Source organism: Epinephelus lanceolatus, chromosome 1 (assembly GCF_041903045.1).
Source record: "Epinephelus lanceolatus isolate andai-2023 chromosome 1, ASM4190304v1, whole genome shotgun sequence".
NCBI classification, from domain to species: domain Eukaryota; kingdom Metazoa; phylum Chordata; class Actinopteri; order Perciformes; family Serranidae; genus Epinephelus; species Epinephelus lanceolatus.
In genome coordinates, this window is record NC_135734.1 from 37,939,405 (window position 1) to 37,960,259 (window position 20,855).

Consider the following 20,855-nt stretch of genomic DNA (forward strand, 5'->3'; position numbering starts at 1 on the left):
CATTACTACACAGGAGTGGAAATGTATGGTAATATGCACATGTAATGACAGAAAGAATTAGACTGAGTGAATGTGGAAAAACTGACACCTGACTTTAAGACACCTCAGGCTGTTCTTCATCTGTTATGTAAATATTTGAATTATTTCAGATTATACTTCTTTACACTAATAGAAAGGAAAAAATGTGGAGGTGTTGCTATTTATAGCAGTGGTTTCCAACTGGTTGGTCGTGATCCAAAAGTGGGTCACTGGTCCAAATTGAATGGACCGCAAGTGACTCGTAAACATGTCAAGTTTGTAAAAAACACACTTTATTTTAAAGTACAGTGACTGTTTTGCACAAAGCTTTTATTTTGAAGTCCCATTTCCTGCTGGATAGTAAGTCAATAACAGACAGCTACTTAACAGAGACAACAAACTAGCTTGCCAACATGGCCAAACTCTGTTATGACACTGAATATAATAAACTGTGTGGACCTTGAACTAATGACTAAGGAGAAATCTGGACCCTGTGACTGCACGAGCAGGGAACCACTGATTTATAGATTGTTATGCAATCGCTTTACTGGCTCGGCCATCTCAAGGTCAAATTGAGCTGTACGTGTCCCATGGACTAAAATAAGTTTGACACCACTGCACCAGAGGAACTCAGGGTGGTGCTGGTGGTGCTGCCAAGAATAGTCAGAGAATAATCAAAGACACCTGAGTTTATCCATGAGGGACCTTGAATATATGTAGCGAATGTAATGGCAATCAATCCAGTAACTGTCAAGATATTTCATTCTGAGCCACACATTTCAGCCTGGTGGTGGCGGTGTTGGAGAGTCACTCGTGGAGCAACATTTCATCCGCCACATATCCAACCACAAGCTTCATCACTTCTTTGTAGCTGCAGCTGTCCACGATTAAAATCCAGTTTTGGTTGTTTAGCCAGTGCAGCGACCTCTGCAGTCGAGTAGGGCTCACCTTTGGTAAGGTGTATTTCCTGGAGCTTCACGTTGTTGTGCTGTCTTTTGTACTCGCCGAGGTGTTTCAGACCGTGTTTTTTGCGATATAAAGAGTTTAAGTCCGACTACCTACAGCAACAGTGTTCTTGTCATCTTACCTCCCGACAAAACTTAAGTAATGGGAATATTTCCAGTTGCTAAGGGAAGCATTTCCAACTAGCTTGCTGCTTTGTGACGTTTGTCCGCAGCATGACGATTACTAAAATCAGTCCGTTGCTGCGATGTTGTATTTCAAGTCAGTCCTGATGTGATAACGAAAGTAACGTAACAAGTTGTTTGGTTTTGGGGTAATTGTACTATTATTACTGAAATTTCATTTGTTATTAGTTACACTACTCGTTACTGGAAAAAGTAATATTATTACTGTAACGCGTTACTGCCTAACACTGGTGGTGGCGCTACAGGAAAAGTCAGGGATCACTAAGGGTCGGCAGGCTTCATCCTCTGGGGACCATGAATGTCTCTACAAAGTTTCAGGACAATCTATGTAGTAGCTGTTGAGATATTTCACTCTGGGTCAAAGTGGTGGACCAGCCTACGGAACAACTCTGGAGGCTGTCATTAGCATAGCTTTAAGATACGTCAGAGATTTGACAAAAAGTTTCTTTGTTTAGAATTTCTAAGCATGTATTTGAAGTTTGTGGGCAATTGCAGATTCCACGACTGCATGCAAATCAGCGTGTGGGTGTGTGTGTTTGAGTGTGTGTGTGTGTGTGTGTGTGTGTGTGTGTGTGTGTGTGTGTGTGTGTATGTGTGTGTGCAAATATGAATGTCTTTGTCCTAAATCCATTCCTATTCTTCACACTCTTGCACTTGTGAATAAATGCCGGCCCAGGAGAAAACACTGAATTGTAGGTGGTGCACTGCTGCATCCTCTGTTTGAAAAGCAATAAAAGTCCTTATTGGAGTGTAAAATATGAAGGGAACAACACAAAACAACGTAACAAAGAGAAATAATGTTTCAACGGTGTCAAGAATTTGAAGGCACTTTGCGAGTACACACTGTTTCAATAACCTCCTGTACTCAGGCCTTTCCTTTCCCAAGCTCCAATACAGACTCATTAATAGCACCTCAGGGAATTTCGGGATAAAGGCTCAACCATGTCTGACCCCTCAAGTGTTCAGAAATCTTTCTTTCAGGAGGATGAGGGTAAACAATGTCTGTTGTTTAGGTAAACCGGATTTCTTATAGCAGCAATAGTCAATTGAAAGGCACTGATAAATCAGCTAATGCAGGAAATCAGCGTCTCCGAAAGCATCTTATCTCTTAGAGTGCAGACGGTACTTGATATCCTCTGGGGTCACACGTACTATAGGGCCGTGCAGTGAATTACTTCAGCCGTGTGTGTGTGTGCATGTGTGTGTGCGTGAGCTCAGCACATGACAGAGGGGAGGAGAGAGTATTGTAGGGGCCCAGCACTAAGCCTCCCACAGCCAATAAGAACTTGACTGACCTCCACTTTTAGCCCCATAGTGTCCAGATCCCATCCAGCTGTTTGATGTGGACACTGAATGAACTCAACTTTTCAGCTTCACTTAACTCACTTTACATGAGGTCTGAGGCTGAGGTGCCACTGGCAACTTTTGGACTGTCACAGTGGATATAGACCTACAGATAACGTCTGGAGTATCTGTGAAACATATGCAGTGACTTCTTTTTTTTCTTTTTCATTTCATACATATTCAGTGATATTCAGTCCCATTCAAAGATGTCTGCAGCGTGTTAACGTGCCTCTGAGACTGCTGTTTATCTGCACAGCTCATCTGGGCCTGTTCGAGAGCTGCTGCCAAGGTAAGACACTTGATACACAGACACTATGCACATTTAACATTTAACAGACATCAATTTAAAAATGATTACTTGCAAAAATAGGCTATTTTCAGCTGGATATTCATGAAAGATGTATTACTTTGTCAGGGCTATAACAATACTTATTATGTGAGTGTGTGATTTCTCTGAGCAAATATTTAACAAGCTATTCTCATCTATAATTAATCAGACAAATTTGCCAGATCTAATAAGTGGTATTAGAAACCTGGGGGTCATAAAAGGCCCAAAGCATGGCTGCAGGGAAGATGAATGAAAACTGGGTTTCCTGCAGCACAAGAAATTAGGCAAAGATGTAGCAGTTCCTGTTCTTTCAAGATTATTCAAGCGACTTTTGTTGTGATAATTTCCAACCTTACTGTCAAGAAAAGAAACAACAATTAGATGTAGAATGTAATAAATTAATTTTCTTTGACTCACACTTATTAATATTAATCATATTAGCTGAGGGACCTCCTGCTGTTTTGTCCTCAAATCATTAACTCACATTTGCAGAAACTGCATTGTTTCAGTCTTTTATTTTGTATAATACAGGTCAATATTATTACTGTATGAATAATGAACATAGCTACCGTGACGTCACCCATTGGTTTCTGGACTGCCATTTTGAAGCCTTAAGTTCGGCCTTTTGGCTGTCACCATCTGCACATGGGAGACATTCTTGTCGGCGTTCTCCAAGAAACCTTTTCTGACAGAAATCGAATCCTTTTTAAGCCAAACCGCGACTTTTTCTAACTTTAACCAAGAGATCCCTTTCTGGTAGAAAGCCCTCAAGGAACTTTTCTTCTAGCTGCTCACCGTCTTGGCTTTTTGGAGCCAGAAATGACCAAATTTATACACAGAGGTTAGACATCTCATCTCACAGACAACCTGTCACTCAAGTGGCCTGCCCCCTAAATATGTGTAACTTTGGACATTGATAAAATGTTAACAGGCGAGTAAAGTTATCATGAATGTTGAATTAGCTACAGAGACTAAAAACATTTTTTGTACCAGGCTGTTAACACGTTTATTTCTGCTGTAAAGTTGGGCATTTTAACATGGGACCAGGTGTGTTTTGCCTTAATGATGGTCAAGTCCAACAACAGGGTTTTATCGCCTCACATACCAAGTCCAGAGTCTCAACCATGCTATGACTAGGTGACTCATGTTAATCAAATTAATTCCTTTATCTTATAAGCAGTGACACCAAATCCTCTTGTGTCTGTACTCCTCTGCTGAGCCTGCCCTTCTTTGTGCGGGTATATCTGTGTTGTCAAGTGGCACTTTGACTGCTTTATTTGGAGCTTTTACAGTGTGACGGGGGTTAGCGTCGCTGCCTTCGCCCATTTGTCTACTTATTTCATTCTCCTGCACTCGTCTAAAATAAATCAACTCTGCAGTTTTCACTGAATTGTTTGACGCCTTTCTCTCCATTTTAAAGCAGAGCAATCAATCCTTAGTATGAAATTATCTGTTTTATTCATTATTTCAGCGGTTTTGCCTTTTTATCTGGAGCCCTGTCCTTCTTAACTCGTCACTCCATTCATCATCTAAAGTCAACCACTGAATTTTTCATTCTTTAAAGAACACAACGTTGTCTCTGCTGCCACTTAAGAACATTTCCCCAGCATACTGTCCTATCTGGGAGGCCGCCTGGTGGATGTGTGGTGACTGTATTCAGACAGTGAAAATCTTTCAACTGGCCTTATGTTTGTGCAGAACCTCAGTTATTATAGTAAGAAATGTGACAGGTGTGAAGGAACAGCCACCTTTTCTATGTATCAGAGCTGACAACAGTTTCATAACTGTTGCAATAAAGCACCTCATGACAACAATCATATTCATTCTTTAATAAAGTCAAGGATGCAGTAGTAGAATTAAAGGGAAATTTCGGTTTATTTCAGCCTGTCTCCTATTGTCCTAAATTTGGTTCAAGTGACTAGTGACATAAAAATAATAGTTAGCATGTTAGCCATTAGCCTAGATACAGCCGTAGCTTCAGACCTGTTAAAACGTAAGTGAACGGGCATCCCTTCAAGTACAAAGTTAGTCCACTAAACAAGCTTTTTTTTCCACAAAGACCGCCTCATATCGTTAGGATAAATGTCAGAGAACATATAGTGGTGTGCTGCCATGTTTGTTTACAATGTAGCTCTGCTTTCCAAAGCGTGGCCGAAATATCGCGAGAACAAGCAGCGATCTCATAGCATGCCTGAACAAGGGCAACAGCTGGAAGGCAGAACCGGACGGTCGCCTGAACAGAGGAGGAGGAGAGAGAGAGAGGCGCAACAGGTAACATTAGAGGACGAGAGAGGAGGAATGGCTGCCACAAGGCTTTAGCTCTGGAGATTGGTGGTGTACCTGTGAATGCTGCACCCCAGTGCCCACAGAAGAGGAATGCCTCTGTTGCAAGGAATGGGACCGGTTGCAGCCTTATTTTCAAGGTCTGGATGTGTCCGAGGACGAGACACCTCCACCTGGAGTAACGTTAGTATCCAGCTGGGCTTTATCTAGAGCTGGCGAGATATATTTCGGCCGCGTTTTGGAAAGCAGAGCTAGAGGGATAAACAAACATGGCAGCACACCGGTAAGGTAAGACAACGCGTTTACATGTCGTTTTCTATATGTTCTCTGACATTTATCCCAACAATATGAGGTGGTCCTTGTGGAAAAAAAAGCTTGTTTAGTGGACTAACTTTGCACTTGAAGGGATGCCCGTTCACTTACGTTTTAACAGGTCTGATGCTACGGCTGTATCTAGGCTAATGGCTAACATGCTAACTGTTATTTCTATGTTACTAGTCACTTGAACCAAATTTAGGACGATAGGAGACAGGTTGAAATAAACCGAAATTTCCCTTTAATAATATTCAAGAGGTATAAATGAGACAGAGGGATGTTTTCTCAGCTTAACATTAAAACTGGAACGAGGTAGTGCACATGCTGATTGCTAAGTAACATCACTTAGGTTAATTGTGTAACCAGAATAGACGCCGGTGATATCTAACAAACCTAATCATTTGAAATGAAAAAGTTTAACATCATAAGGGTATGTACAGATTAAACAAATATAATAGCCTAACCTATGTGTTAATTGGAACTGTAGTATCTTGTGCTGTTATTTCAGGACAAGCTAAAAAGAAATCTGAATGCCTTTTATTGTCATTGTATTATCTTCGCCATCTTAACCTTATCTTTTCGAGTACAGCACACATGGTACATAATGTTCCCAAGAGTTCCACCTCATCTTGATTATGGTGTTAAAGTAAAAGTAAAAGCCTGACACAATTAACATGCTTCTGTTATCAATTGAAGTTACTGTAGTCTTAGCAAAACATACCAACAAATCCTTGATCATCCAGTGTGAAACATGGAGCTGGGTGTTGTTTAAATCAGTGGTTCCCAACTGGTCCAGCCACGGGGTCCAGATTTGTCCTTAGTAATCAGATCAAGGTCCACACAGTTTGATATGTTCAGTGTAATACTTGCGTTTGGCCATGGCGTCGAGCTAGTTTGCTGTCTCTGTCAAGTAGCTGTCTGTTCTTCACTCACTCTACAGCAGGAAACACCACTTCAGAGTAAAAGCTCTGTGCTGGATATTCACTGTACTTCAAAATAAAGTGTGTTTTTCCTGAACTTGACACAGCAGTCCACTCAGAATGGACCCTCGACCCACTTTTGGACTGCAACCCAATAGGTGGGAACCACTGCTGTTAAAAAATGACAATACCTGTACCCTAAAGGTGATACTGATACCAAATAAAGCTCTTCATTTTATGTCTTTTTTATCCTCCTACCTTAGTCGATATACTATTATGTGAATGGGAAGCATTCAGTTGTGTAGAACGCCACCACCCTTCTCCATCCAAATGATTTTTACATAAATACATTTTGAAAGTGTTCAAATTATTAGAATATTAATTAAATAACTGTATTAAAATGTAAAATGCTGAAATGCCAATCCCATCAGATAAGCTTTCCTTGATTTGACTGTATGGGTTGCAGTTGCTGGGGTAGTGGGCCAATCCCATGTCACATTAAATTGAAGAATGCATGCAGTGATTGGCTGCGAGCAAAACAATACAAACAGTCATTTTTTTCTAGATCTGGCTACCGAAGGACCAGGGGGTATCGTTTGACTGGAGAGGTTTACATGTTAGTGGGTCATGTCGTCAGTATGTTAAAGCAGTGGTTCCAGGCTCATTCTGAATGGACCACAAGTGACTCGCACACATGTCAAGTTTGTAAAAAACATACAGTGAGTACAGTGAATTTCTGGCCCAGAGCTTTTATTTTGAAGTGCTGTTTCCTTCGACAGCTACTTGACAGAGACAGAAAACTAGCTCGACAATATGGCCAAAAGCAAGTATGACGCTGCATATATTAAACTGTGTGGCCCATGAACTAATGATGAAGGAGAAATCTGGACCCTGGGGCTGGAGCAGTTGGGAACCACTGCCTTAAAGGTTTCTAGTACAGATACCCAGCTCTGAACATACAGCATATAAACACAGCAGTTTGTAGGTTATCTATATGCCAATATGCCTTGTCTGGCTCAAGTGGTTACCATCTATTTATTCCAAGTGACCCTTAATGTCTGCATGAATAAATAAAAAACAAAAGTTGCTATTTTACCCCCATTACCTACTGTATCTGTAGAATAATGCAGCAGGCACATTTACAGCTGCATAGCCGCAGCTAAAATCCCAGCTCAATAACAAAAGTTCTTTAACACATTAAATATTCACTACTCGCTGCACACAACTGGCTTATCCAATAAGTTTTCAGAGCACTAAACCTATTCATCAACCAAATCAAGTCCTCCTCGGATGAAAAACACTATATCATCAGCGCCCTGAGCTACTGAACAGTGTGAATTCAACCAGTGTTCATGGTCTGATCGATGTTTTCTCTGGATAGTCTCCCCTGTGTAAACAATACAGTAAGTTGTTTGACTCTGCAGATGGACTCTTATTCATCACCTCTAAAGTGAGACTGTGGGAGAGCAGCGGGTGGGAGCTCAGTGGATACACGCAGAGAACATCAAAACAAAGGAAGGCCAAAAATGGCATCCTTAATCTTAAACCCTTTTATCGAGTTAGGGAGGTATTTTTGGACAATGCTGACCTCTTTCCAAAAAACATATGAGGTATCAGCAAAGCAGAGGCACTCCGCTGTACTTATATGTCAGTATACAGAGCACAAACTGTATTTAGCACATGTTGAGGTGCATTTATTCAGCAGTAGAAGTAAATTTGATCAGTCGGCACTGATGAAAAGACATACCGGTCAGAGGGCATGAGACAGATGGAAAAAGACAAAGATTGATGCTGTCTGACAGCAAGCAGCAGATATCTTCTACACAGGAGGTAAAATACTTTTTAAAGAGTTCAAACAATGTGAGAAGCACTTAATGGGTCTTAAAGAGATTAAAAAAACTGGCTATAATTGAAGGGCAGTTAAAAGAAAAAATAGTTAACACTTCTGTAAAAGCAATTTTGTCATACTTTGCTCTCCTCTTTCATTGTCTCTTTGAAGAACACAGTCTTTTCTCCTCAGCTTTGAATCATTTGACATCAGCAGTTCAGGATCAAATCTTAACATGAAAACCTTTTTAAACAACATTTAACTTTTAAACTGGTGCACACCATCTTCTTCCATTCATGGTCATTGAAGCACAGCATGTATACCCCTATACAGTAGAAGGAGCTTAAGAGTTATAAGGCAATGTGTTGGAGAAGAAAAGATAAATGATTTATATGGAATTATCTAATACCTATATGATGATATAAGTTAGTCAGTCACCTTGACAGCCCAGGTCTCAAAAGGTTGTCTGTGAAAATAGCTAAAATGAATCACATCTGAAACACAGATCACAGCTGTGAGTCACATCTACCACCTCGGATGATGGTAGAGTATGTAGGCATGCAGGTGTTAGCTAATTAGTGATCTTGTTACATTGGCAATTAGACCGTATTAACAATATCAACAAACTTTTGCTACAGGAAACACCCAAAGTGAACTCTTAATGATACACAGTCGGAAAATAGTTTTTAACGGAAAGATCCTTCTTTTCTGAAACCTTTGTAAAATGTCTATGAATTCAATTGTAACGTTGATTCTATGGTAAAACTGATTTACATTTATTCTGTGTTAAGTCTTTTTAATTCTTCTTCTTATTGCCCAATTAGATATCAGCTAATGAAATTCTTAATAACTATTTGCCATGCTCCTTATGCATGATTAGATCATCTTGAATCCAGGCTTCCAGGAACGCCACGCAGCCTTGCTACCAGTTTTTCTCAGTGGCTACTAGCGCTACTATGACGATAAAATCTCCTGTGGCCCACTGTGCGGAGTTTCCTCATGTCAGTGTGGGTCTTCTCAGGGTATTCCGGCTTCCTCCCCCAATCAAAAGACATGCAGGTTAGGTTAATTTGTGACTCAAAATTGAGCGTGAATGGTTGTCTGTCTTTATGTGTCAGCCCTGTGATGTTCTGGTGACCTGTCCAGGGTGTTCCCCGCCTCTCATCCAGTGTCAGCTGGGATAGGCTTCACTGAACTGCAACCAAGGTCAAATCTGACTCTTCCTATCATGAATTTTTGTACCATTGACATCAAGTCAAGAAAAGTGATTTAAAAATCTGTGATGTCATCATAATATTAAGTCCATAACTGTGGGACCTCACAGGCGGGGCCTGAGGGGGGAACAATGCTGTGCATTTAGAGGGCCACATGCCCTGAGAGTAAACCCTAGAAACAGTAACTGAAACTGTATGTACCATACAAGCAGTTGTCATCGGACTGAGCAGATGCCATCTTAGGGTCCAGTATCCAGGTCTAATAATATAGCTGTTGAATCCCAAGTGAAATTCTTGTTGACATTTGCCCTTCACAGAGCTGATACAAGAATGTTCTGAGCTCTTGATGTCAAACATTTCAAAGCTGAGAAGTTTAAATAACTGAATTTGTTTTGTTTTTTGCTCCACAGGTCCTCATTTCTGTAAAACGTGTTGAAATCAAAGAGTTTTGTGAGAGAAAATGGCGCCCGCTGTCGGTGGTCCTGTAGGCTACACACCACCTGAGGGTGGCTGGGGATGGATGGTGGTAGCCGGGGCCTTCATCTCTATTGGCTTCTCCTATGCCTTCCCCAAGTCCATCACTGTCTTTTTTAAGGAGATTGAGGCGATCTTCGATGTGACCAGCAGCCAGGTGTCCTGGATCTCTTCCATCATGTTAGCCGTTATGTACGGCGGAGGTGAGCTACGACCCAAAATACAACCTGCCTAATATGGGTTTGTTAACTCTTGACATTTAGCACGTCAGGAAGATTTACCGATGGAATCAATTCTTGGCTCTTAGCACAACTGTAAAAGATTTATTCCTGGAGTGCTAAAAGCCGATCCATTGCTCAAGCACAGAGTTGCATTGTTTCCTTCCAGCTTCAGTCAAAGAGGCCACAAATTCTCAGCGTTATAGTGTGGCTTAAATCAAACATTTCATACTGAGATAAAACAATACTGTAACTCCTCGACTGAAGTGTTGTTAGGAAAGTGCAAACATTATCCGTCTCTGGAGAACATGAATCGGTTCAAGCCTTGTGTACGGGCTTATTGTTTTCTCCCTACGCTTCGAGAGCGGGAGACCACCGGGGGTTTGGTTGTGTTTCTGCACTGTTGAGATGAGTGAGGCGCTGCGTGATGTCACAGGTCAGGCCAGGTGATGATGAAGTTGTATTCATGTGCGTGATATTCAACAAGGAGAGAACAGAGTTCAAAGGAGTTCTCGTCGTCCCTCAAGACCGTCTGCTCTGAAATCAAAACACTGCAGTTCTCTTTACTCTAACGTGTGATAACCTGGAAATATGATGACTTAGGCATCTTTTTCTAATCTCAGGGAGGTTTTAGGAAAGTTGCTTCAGTGTGCCAAACTGATGTGATGTGGAAAATATTAAACTATATGAAACTACCTCTATATATCAAATGTTCTGTTCGAGACCATAGTGGAAAATGTATTTACAAGATCTGCAAGCAATAAAATACAGTTACTGCTTGGCCAGCATTGCATCCATTGCATAGTGTTGAACATTACATCTAAACTTATCTTAACTGTATATCATATTTATAGATATAAGTTGCCAAATGTCTGCCATTAACTTCAACAGTATGACATGTTAAAGGCGAGCAGAGCTTCACTTTCAAGTGTAACTTTGGGATTTTTAACCTTGACTCAGTTTTCTGATGCTTTTGAGTTTAAGGGAACAACGGAAACAACAGTTTTTGAAACTGGTCCAGTAGAGAGAGAGGGCTACAACCAGCAGCAGTGAAACAGGCTGCAATGTAATCCCCGTGGGCAGTTGAGCACCATAAATTACCACTAGGAGCACTTGTTTTTGCCACTGACAGGCTCAAATTATCATTGCAAGTGTGCAACAACTTATGGAAAGGATCCCTAGAGCTACAGACTTTATGTTAAAGAGTTAGATCCTTTTTGTGCAACCAGAAACAGCCCTGAAATCACCATCGTCAGACTCCATTTAAATAAAGAGTAATGTATTGTGTAAGGAGCCAGCATAGTTTCACAGTTAACTAGATACTAAAGGGTTTATTTCAACAGAACCAGAGTTGGAGATTGCTGCAACAGTGCAAAGATCAGGGTGGCTGCGAATCCTTAAAAAGCCTCAAAATGTCTGAAATACACATTTACCAATAAAAGGCCTTAAAAAGTATTAGATTGGAGTCTTACATTTTTGGTGTTGGTGCTATAGGAAACATAATCTTAACAGAAGGGAAACACTATTTGACGAGGTACCAGACTTCGACACAACACCTGTATGTGCCCAGTGCCCCTATTTTTTGCCCCCTTAAGGCACTTAGATCACGTAATGAGTCTGCATTGTTAAACTAGGACCTTGCAAGCTATGAAAAATGGGGAAATGCAAGTGAAAGGACAAAAATCTTAAAAGAATAACAACAATTACTCGTGGTGAATGAAGCCAGTACCAAGCAAACTGCACTGTATGTCAAAGGTGTTTCAAAGGTGGTAAAATGGGGTCTAGACAAACACACTTTGAAGAATGAGATAGTCGTATGTTCGAGGACCGTCTTTATCTTATGATGCTCAAGAAAAAAGACGGGCCCTTGAAGAAAAGGGGCATCACACGGGAGGAAAACATCTCTCTTCTTATTGTAATCCATTGCTATCACCCACCTGTGCTCATTTATTAATCAAGGTTGAGTGATACCCCCTACCAAGCTTATAAAAACATTGCTTGACTCCTGTCCACCCTTTTGCACCCTGATGAAGACCTTAGCGTCGAAACCAGTCTTAGTTAACTTAATTCAAATGCATCTCTTCCTGTTCCACATGAGTGCCCAATGTTCATTTTTTCTTCCCATGTAGTAAAATGGGGATCAGGGCAGTGGAATCGCACATGCAGAGCTGTGAGCACATAAAGTATCGTCCGGGTCATTTTTACTATTCATTTTGAACTGACATCAATGTGTTTACTTGGAAAGAGTATATTTTCGCTTTTGGTGTGTATTTCTATCGTAAGTTTAGTCTTAAATTTCATTTAAAGTGGTATTAAATTTACCTGTGCATACCCTGAAAGATGAACCAAGACAGCTTTTGGGAATTCATTTGTTGCTTCCCTTGACTTTGAATGAAGTGTTTATTTCAATGGAGTCTGGTGGGTCTGACGATAACAACTCCAGGGCTGTTTCTGTTTAAACAAAAATGATCTACTGCTTTCAGAGAGTAATATTGCTTTAGGGATCCTTTCCTTAAGTTATTAGACATCTAGAATAACAATTTGAGCCTGTCAGTGGCAAAACAACCAGTTTTGTAGACGTAAATTGACGGTGCTCAGTTGCCCACTGGGACTACATTGCATCCAATTTTTCTTCTGCTGGCCACCGCAGTTCTGCTTTCTATTAGACAACTTTCACAAGTTGTTGTTCCTGTCCTAACCCGTCCTCCCAGTTATGAGTCACAGTGGACTCAATATGCATATTCAGGTGTAACACTTTTAATTAATGCAAATGTTTAGGTCTAAATATACACAGATGAAAGCAAGCTATGCATGCTAATTGAAAGTAAGTGAGGAAATGTTTGTCAGCGCTGTGAGGAGATGACAGCCGAGTCAGTGGCTGTATGTTAAAATTCTGAGCACATCAGCAGGAGAAGTTCATTAACAACCTACTGTTGCGTACCTCTGTACTCCTTCAATTTTTGATTCATTACATTCATAATATTCTACATTGGTTTGTCTCCAACCTTTTTATCCTAAGCAACTCTCCCTGCAAGGCGGAAGGAAAGAACTCATTGTTAGTGCGGAGACTGCCTGCATTACAATTTAAAAACCCTTTGTCTTGCACCGTGCTGGCAAATGAGTCTGGACAACCTCTAAACAAAAACTGTCAGTTTCTATTTAGCTTCATTGGGTAGTGCAGGGATTTGGCAGGAAGGCAGAAGTGTCTTCCATGTGGGTCCTCATACTCATTTAGGCCGGTTGTTATACGCCGTACATGGAGATGGTGTTTTGCAACCTGAGCCCTGCGTGCATTTTAGTCATTTGTTTACAAGTCATACTGATTTTTCTTGAATTGGAGTTGAGTTCAAGGTGTGCGCATATGAATAAGGTGATTTACTGTTACCTCATTCTGTCGCTCTTTCTTTGGTGCTCGTGAACCAGGTGCCAAAATTGCAAAAACTGTACTTACAAAGGTATTGGTTCTTATTTTAACCCCATACACACACCAGTCCCATAACCCCCACCCCTACAAACACACACACACTTATACACCCTCCTGCTGGTCTCGACTGTACTTCCAGTCATGATTTTAAACATATTCAGAGCCCATTTAAGAAGAATCCACCAACAAATTACTCCTCTGTCGACTTTTGAGAATCCCTAAAGCAAAGAGATGCTCATTTCATCACAGTTTTCATGGTGTTTCTGACACATCGCATTATTAATGGCATGAGAACACATCTACTGCAGTGCAGCACTGACAGAAATGATTGCAGAAGTTGTCTGAATTTGCTGAGCCACAGCTGTGGCACTGGAGCCCTCTGGTGGTTAAATACACACCTGTGCATCAGTGATTGCAAGGAAATCACCATCTCTCAGCTTTTAATATGTGTGTGTTCATGCATTGTTCTTTGCTCCTCAGGTCCCATCAGCAGCATCCTGGTGAATAAATATGGGAGTCGTCCTGTTATGATTGCAGGAGGATGCCTGTCTGGACTGGGCCTCATTGGTGCTTCCTTCTGCAATTCAGTTCAAGCGCTGTACTTCTGTATTGGTGTGGTGGGAGGTACCTAATTTTAACTTTCTATATTTTTAAGTTTGGTCATGAGTCACTTATTTATTTTTTTACTGTGCGCTGTTGCCATCTAGTGTTCTTCAATGATAAAAGTACCAAGAAACACTTTGAATCTCCAAACATGGTTTAATGCTCAAATCCTTCTTCTTCAACTCCGATATTAATTTATATTTTTTTGTTTTATAAAATGTTTCTCTTAGGTTTGGGATTGGCCTTCAACCTCAACCCTGCCCTCACTATGATTGGCAAGTACTTCTACAATAAGCGGCCTATTGCTAACGGAATTGCCATGGCTGGCAGCCCTGTCTTTCTCTCCACCTTGGCTCCTATAAACACGTGGCTCTTTGACAAGTTTGGCTGGAGAGGAAGTTTCTTGATCCTGGGTGGCCTGCTCTTCAACTGCTGTGTTGCCGGCTCCCTCATGCGACCCATAGGACCGAAACCCAAACCTGCAGAGAAGACCACAGAGAGGATGACTGTAGCACAGAGAATTAACAGCTTCATCGACCTCTCTCTGTTCAAGCACCGTGGCTTTTTGCTTTATATTATTGGCAATATCATCATGTTCTTAGGCCTCTTTACACCACTGGTGTTCCTCAGTAATTACGCAAAGAGCAAAGACATCCCTAAAGAGAAGGCAGCTTTCTTACTGTCTGTGCTGGCCTTTGTGGACATGTTTGCTCGGCCCTCGATGGGCATTGTGGCGAACACCAAGTGGGTGCGGCCCAGAATACAGTACTTCTTTGCTGCCTCTGTGTTGTACAACGGGATTTGCCACATTCTAGCACCAATCTCGGTCGACTACAAAGGCTTTGTGATTTACTCCATCTTCTTTGGGTTTGCTTTTGGCTGGCTGAGCTCAGTGCTGTTTGAGACCTTGATGGACCTGGTGGGAGCCCAGCGGTTCTCCAGTGCTGTTGGGCTGGTCACTATCGTGGAGTGTGGTCCTGTGTTGTTAGGACCCCCTTTGCTCGGTGAGTACATTACTCACTGTACCAATTTTAATTTATTTCTGTGTAGTTACCAAAGCTTTAAGGGAAACTGCTGATTTTCAACCAGGTTTGTTTCAAAGTAATGTGGGCAGTATGTATAAATCAACTGTGGTAAACTGTCCTCCATCTTACCTGCTCATCTCAGCTGATGGTTTTTCGCTGACTGTAGAGCTTTTGCTCAAACTACAGATTGTACTTCTGCCTTTTCGTATGGCCGCCACAACTGACACGAAGACAAGTGGATTGAGAGAGACCCACCCCTTTCTCTTTCTCAAACTCAGACCATACTCAGATCAAACGGTAAATCTAGGCAGTGCTGATCAAATATAAACCAAGATTCTGTTTTCATAATGCCCATTTCTCACGTTTTATAGAGTTGAGTTGAACACTCGGATGAAACGAGTATCTGGTACAGATAATGTACTTTTTACAACTATGAGTACCATACCAGTAAAATGTGTCAATATCCGTACTCATGATGAAGAAAAAACTCATCTAGGTAGCTGTGTTTAGTGTTATAGGGTGCTTTCACACCTGCCCTGTTTGGTTCGGTCCAATCAAACTCCAGTTTGTTTGCCTTTAAAGTGCGGTTCGTTTGGGCAGGTGTGAACACAGCAATCACACTTGGGTGCGCACCAGAACATCCAGACTGAGACCTTCTTGAAGAGGTGGTCTCAGCGCAGTTACAAATGAACTCTGGTGTGGTTCATTTGTGGTGAGAACGTGTTGCGACCTCAATCCAAACCAACTACAGTCGCATTACACATTGTTTGAGTTAAACATGAGCATGTTACAGACCTGGAGGATTATTAATGTGCACCTCGCGAGCGAACTCTAGGTCTGAAAGCAGCCTTACTCTTGTGATCAAAAATGATCTGAAGCTTGATTTTGAGATTTTTCAGTAAATACATTGTTAATAAGTAATAAATATAGCAACTTCTGAATAACCAATGTCAATTTCAGGCTTAAAATAGAAATGGCAGAACTAAGCAGTGCTGATCAAATACGAACCATATCTTTAAATGCGTTGCCGATTTCTCGCCTTGGATGTTTTCAGAGACCTATTTTAGCTTACAATTTAACTGTAATTCAAGATCGTTTGTTACCAGCCAGCGGCCATATTGTTTTCTGTGTCAAAACAGACAAGCTCACATTGCGTCATTTATTGGTTGATTGTGGTGCAGTGCATTCTGGTAGTTGTAAGTTTTCAGCCCTTTTCCTCTTTCCTCTGATCATAAAGCAACTTTTAAAGTATTTGCATCTGTCTCCTGCATAGACAGCCCGGTTTTATGAAAAGACCATCTTTCCAGCAGTGACATACTGTACTTCTTAAATGTTGGCAATGACTAAAAACTCTACATTGTCTTTCTCTCTTCACAGGGAAGTTCAAAGACATCTATCACGATTACAAGTACACATACCAGAGCTGCGGGGTCCTCCTCATTATCTCCAGTGTCCTCCTGTTTGTGGGAATGGGATGCAACTATCGACTGCTGGACAAAGAGAAAAAAGAGGAGGAGAGGAGGGCCAGGATGGGAGGTAGAGACGCAAAGTACACCAGGGAGAGTGCTACCAAAGAGGCTAAGACCACAGACGACACCGTCTAATATTATGTACCATCTTAAATTACATTATTGTTAATTTGGTCTGCGAGGCATATCTATCTATCTATCTATCTATATATATATATATATATATATATATATATATATGTATGTATATATATAAACAGATGGCTGAGTGAAACAGGACAGTGGATAAACATTATTTAGTCCTCTTCTGTTTCATAATGAATCATTTTTGGAAGACCACCACAAAAAGCCTCAAATACCTCCAGTATTCTCATGGGGACTGTTATATGTGCTTTGTTGACAATTTTACATATCACTTATACTGTTAGGATATTACGGTATTTTTTAAATCTCAGATGGTATCACTACATTTTTTGCAGCACACCATTTCTAGTATTTTAACCTTATAAAATGTACCATCAGATAATTAAAGCTATTTTTCAATAGGGAGCATTCAAAGTGCCGCTCTCTTATTTTTTAAAAGCGATTGCAAAGAGTTTCTGTAAAAGTGCTTAATTATAGTGTTCATCTCACTATGCTTGTATCACCGTCTCTCAGACCCATTTATAAAGACTTTCTGCTGTTCACAAGGACCTGTCGGCTCTGTGCAGTTTAGGAAGGTTTGAGGACATCCTTGGTGCCAATATCACTTTGTTAATTCCACAAATATATTCATATTAATTATCTATTTCTCATTTACATGTGTATGGTCCATTTTTTGGTGAAAAGTATCTATGATTCTGAGGGCTTTTAAGCTCATTGTATATCTATTCATGGTAGGAAAATGTGCCACGGACTGCAAGTTACTGTATATGGAACACACCATAAAAACAAATAAACTGTCATTTGACAAGAATACAAAGTGTATTTTGTGTTTCTCATTAATCTGAGATCAGAAAAATGTTTTTTAGAGATGAACTAACGCTATTTGTCTTCGTCACAACACCAGTATCATGTCATTAACCTTTGTTAAGCAGACCAGATGGAGGAAGTGCATTTGTATAGTCATCTGTGACACTTGTATTATAAGACAAATGGCTCCACAGCATAAAGCCATTTAATCTAACTGTGCTCTTGGTGTTTTCTAACAACCACAGTAGGTAGAAAGAGGTTTCCACACGCTTACATCTATGCAGTGTTTCACTTTATTGTTGAGCTTTCAGTCTATTTGACCTTTATCAGAGCATACATAAGGCAACAATGGACAGGCAGGTAAAAGTAACCAATCTCAGTCTAATCACTGGCTGTATGCAGCACACCTGTGCACAACCCTGGTGGTAGAAGCTCCAGAAATAGCTCCAGAAATACTGAATGGCAAACTGTGAGGCAAACAAATGGAAGTCATACTTGTCTTGTTACAATACCAGAACACAAGAAAGAGGGTGGAACACAGTAAATACAGAATAACATATAAAATCACAATTAATTTGATACTGTTAAAGGGTGCTTTGTGATTTTATGTTTTCTCTATTCACTGTGTGTGTTTTTTTTTTTTAAATACTACAGCTCCCAGAAGGTGGAGCTTCTAACACTAACAAGAAGTTAGGGATCTGGTTCTGCCATCTAACTAATACATGTCAGCTAATACCTTTCAGTTCTTAAGGGACTGTTCGTTACTTATTGGAGGGAAGGGCGTGATGCAAAAAGGGGGAGGCATGTCAAATAATTTTTAAGCACTAAGGAGGGACTTATGTTTTTTTACTTTGGCTTAGGGAAGGGGCATACAAATTTAAATGGCTGTATTTTATATTTATCTTACCACAAATTTTTAAAGAAACATGTTTGGAATGAATGTGTTCTTGAAAAATTGCCAAAATTACATTATTTATCATAGCCTGAAACTATAAGATCAAAAATTATCATTGGATTTTCAAATTTCAAACTGTCCTCCACATCATGTACGTCGAACACCTCCGTCTAGAAAAAAAAAGTAATATTTCATCATTTATTTTAATATTTCATCAAAATCACTTTATTCTGGATCTCTTTTAAAATTTGTCCAAAAGTTAAAAAAAACAACAACAACAACAACTTACGAGCATGCATTACAAGAGTGGAAAATATAGAACTTTTTTCAGCTCCAGGATTTCATCTTCAAAGTTTGATATTTAACTTTCGGACATGGAAGGGAACGTTTTAAAAAAGAACATATTACTAACATATAATGGTGGGACGGTCATGCATTTAGGCCAGTCAGTCAGAGAGACTGGAAGAATTTAAATATTTGTAGCTTTGGAGAAGGCCATTGCATACATATTTGTAGCTTTGGAGAAGGTCATTGCATACATATTTGTAGCTTTGGGGAAGGTCATCCATACATTGCAGCTTTGACTGCAACATCAACAACTAAAATACTTGAACTATTACTAAAGTTAAAATAGTTGTTATTTCTTGTGTGTGAAATGTGTCAGTATTTTGCAATAGCTGCTTATGGAAAAGTAAACCTTGCTCTAAAATTATAGCACATTTTGTAGTATTAGTACATTTTGTCATTTGAAGGGACACTAAAGAAGGAGACCAAGGATTATATCATTAAATATTTACTAACTTTTCAGGTGAACAGAATGAACTTCCCAAAAGCTCAAAAACCGCTCAGGAATCCCTCCTTCAAAAACTGCAAACCACAGAGCAGCGCTGTAAAGAAACTGAGGTGAGTGTGTTGAGATTCTTGTCATTTTCAGTGAAACTGGGCTCTGCCATACATTGTCTGCTTTGATTAGAAATGTCTCTACCCCTCAGAAAAATCGTGAAGCTATTGCTGCAATGCTGGAACAAAGTAAAGAAGAATATGCAGAGATGATTCGAAACAAAGACTTACGCCTGCAGGAGCTCAGCAGAGTTAAAAATCAACAAGCAGAGAAGCTGGAGCAGATTCAGACAACCATTCAGGAGTTACAGGATTCACTAGCCTTAGAAATACAGAGGTATAATTAGCTGCTGAAAATTCAGAGCATTTTCCTGACCAAATACAAAATTTTCCTCATGTCGTTATGTTCCTGTCATGACCCATTTTCAAGGGCCAAGGAGCTTGAGGATAAACTCGAGGCGAACAACAAGGAACTTGAAAGGAGAAACACACTTTTGGGTAAGCCTCACTGAGTGAAGTATGTAGATGTTTTTATTTCATGCTCTCCCAAGCTGAGGGAAAATGTTTCACTCAACAGGAGAGAGCATGGAGCAGAGTGCAAAGAGGGATGGGCAGATCAAAATCCTTGAAGTGAATTTTTTTTTAATACTACAACTTCCAGAAGGTGGAGCTTCTGACACTAACAAGAAGTTAGGGATCTGGTTCTGCCATCTAACTAATACATGTCAGCTAATACCTTTCAGTTCTTAAGGGACTGTTCGTTACTTATTGGAGGGAAGGGCGTGATGCAAAAAGGGGGAGGCATGTCAAACAATTTTTAAGCACTAAGGAGGGACTTATGTTTTTTTACTTTGGCTTAGGGAAGGGGCATACAAATTTAAATGGCTGTATTTTATATTTATCTTACCACAAATTTTTAAAGAAAACATGTCTGGAATGAATGTGTTCTTGAAAAATTGCCAAAATTACATTATTTATCATAGCCTGAAACTGTAAGATCAAAAATTATCATTGGATTTTCAAATTTCAAACTGTCCTCCACATCATGTGCGTCGAACATCTCCGTCTAGAAAAAAAAAGAGTAATATATATTATAATATTTCATCAAAATCACTTTATTCTGGGTCTCTTTTAAAATTTGTCCAAAAGTTAAAAAAAAAAAAACAACAACTTACGAGCATGCATTACAAGAGTGGAAAATATAGAACTTTTTTCAGCTCCAGGATTTCATCTTCAAAGTTTCATTTTTAACTTTCGGACATGGAAGGGTACGTTTTAAAAAAGAACATATTACTAATATATAATGGAGGGATGGTCATGCATTTAGGCCAGTCACTCAGAGATACTCAAAGAATTTAAATATTTGTAGCTTTGGGGAAGGTCAAAATTAAAATAAATATATAAATCTAAATTTAAAAAAAAAACAAAGTCACTCCCCCGTCACCACTCTCCTCTAAGTAAAGAACAGTCCCTAAATGGCAACCAGTAGTCAGACCTATGCAAGTGACAAAGGGACAGTTGATTAACTTACTGTGTTGGGAAGGTTACTTTTGAAATA

General features: G+C 40.0%; 1 protein-coding gene across 1 annotated transcript; it reads left to right on the top strand.

Moving 5' to 3' along the window:
• Window positions 1-2,353: 2,353 nt before the first annotated feature.
• On the top strand, window positions 2,354-17,563 carry slc16a1a (solute carrier family 16 member 1a). Its single transcript, XM_033626167.2, has 5 exons — window positions 2,354-2,799; window positions 9,809-10,075; window positions 13,995-14,138; window positions 14,348-15,121; window positions 16,520-17,563. The coding sequence occupies exons 2-5, from the start codon at window positions 9,859-9,861 to the stop codon at window positions 16,744-16,746; spliced, it is 1,362 nt and encodes a 453-aa protein (XP_033482058.1). The 5' UTR covers window positions 2,354-2,799; window positions 9,809-9,858; the 3' UTR covers window positions 16,747-17,563.
• The last annotated feature ends 3,292 nt before the right edge of the window (window positions 17,564-20,855 follow it).

Excerpts from the sequence above, each read along its gene's own strand:
- slc16a1a (XM_033626167.2), top strand. The coding sequence starts at position 9,859 with ATGGCGCCCGCTGTCGGTGGTCCTGTAGGCTACACACCACCTGAGGGT. Across the intron at positions 14,139-14,347 it reads CTGTATTGGTGTGGTGGGAG|GTTTGGGATTGGCCTTCAAC; the intron begins GTACCTAATTTT and ends TGTTTCTCTTAG. Across the intron at positions 15,122-16,519 it reads GTTAGGACCCCCTTTGCTCG|GGAAGTTCAAAGACATCTAT; the intron begins GTGAGTACATTA and ends CTCTCTTCACAG.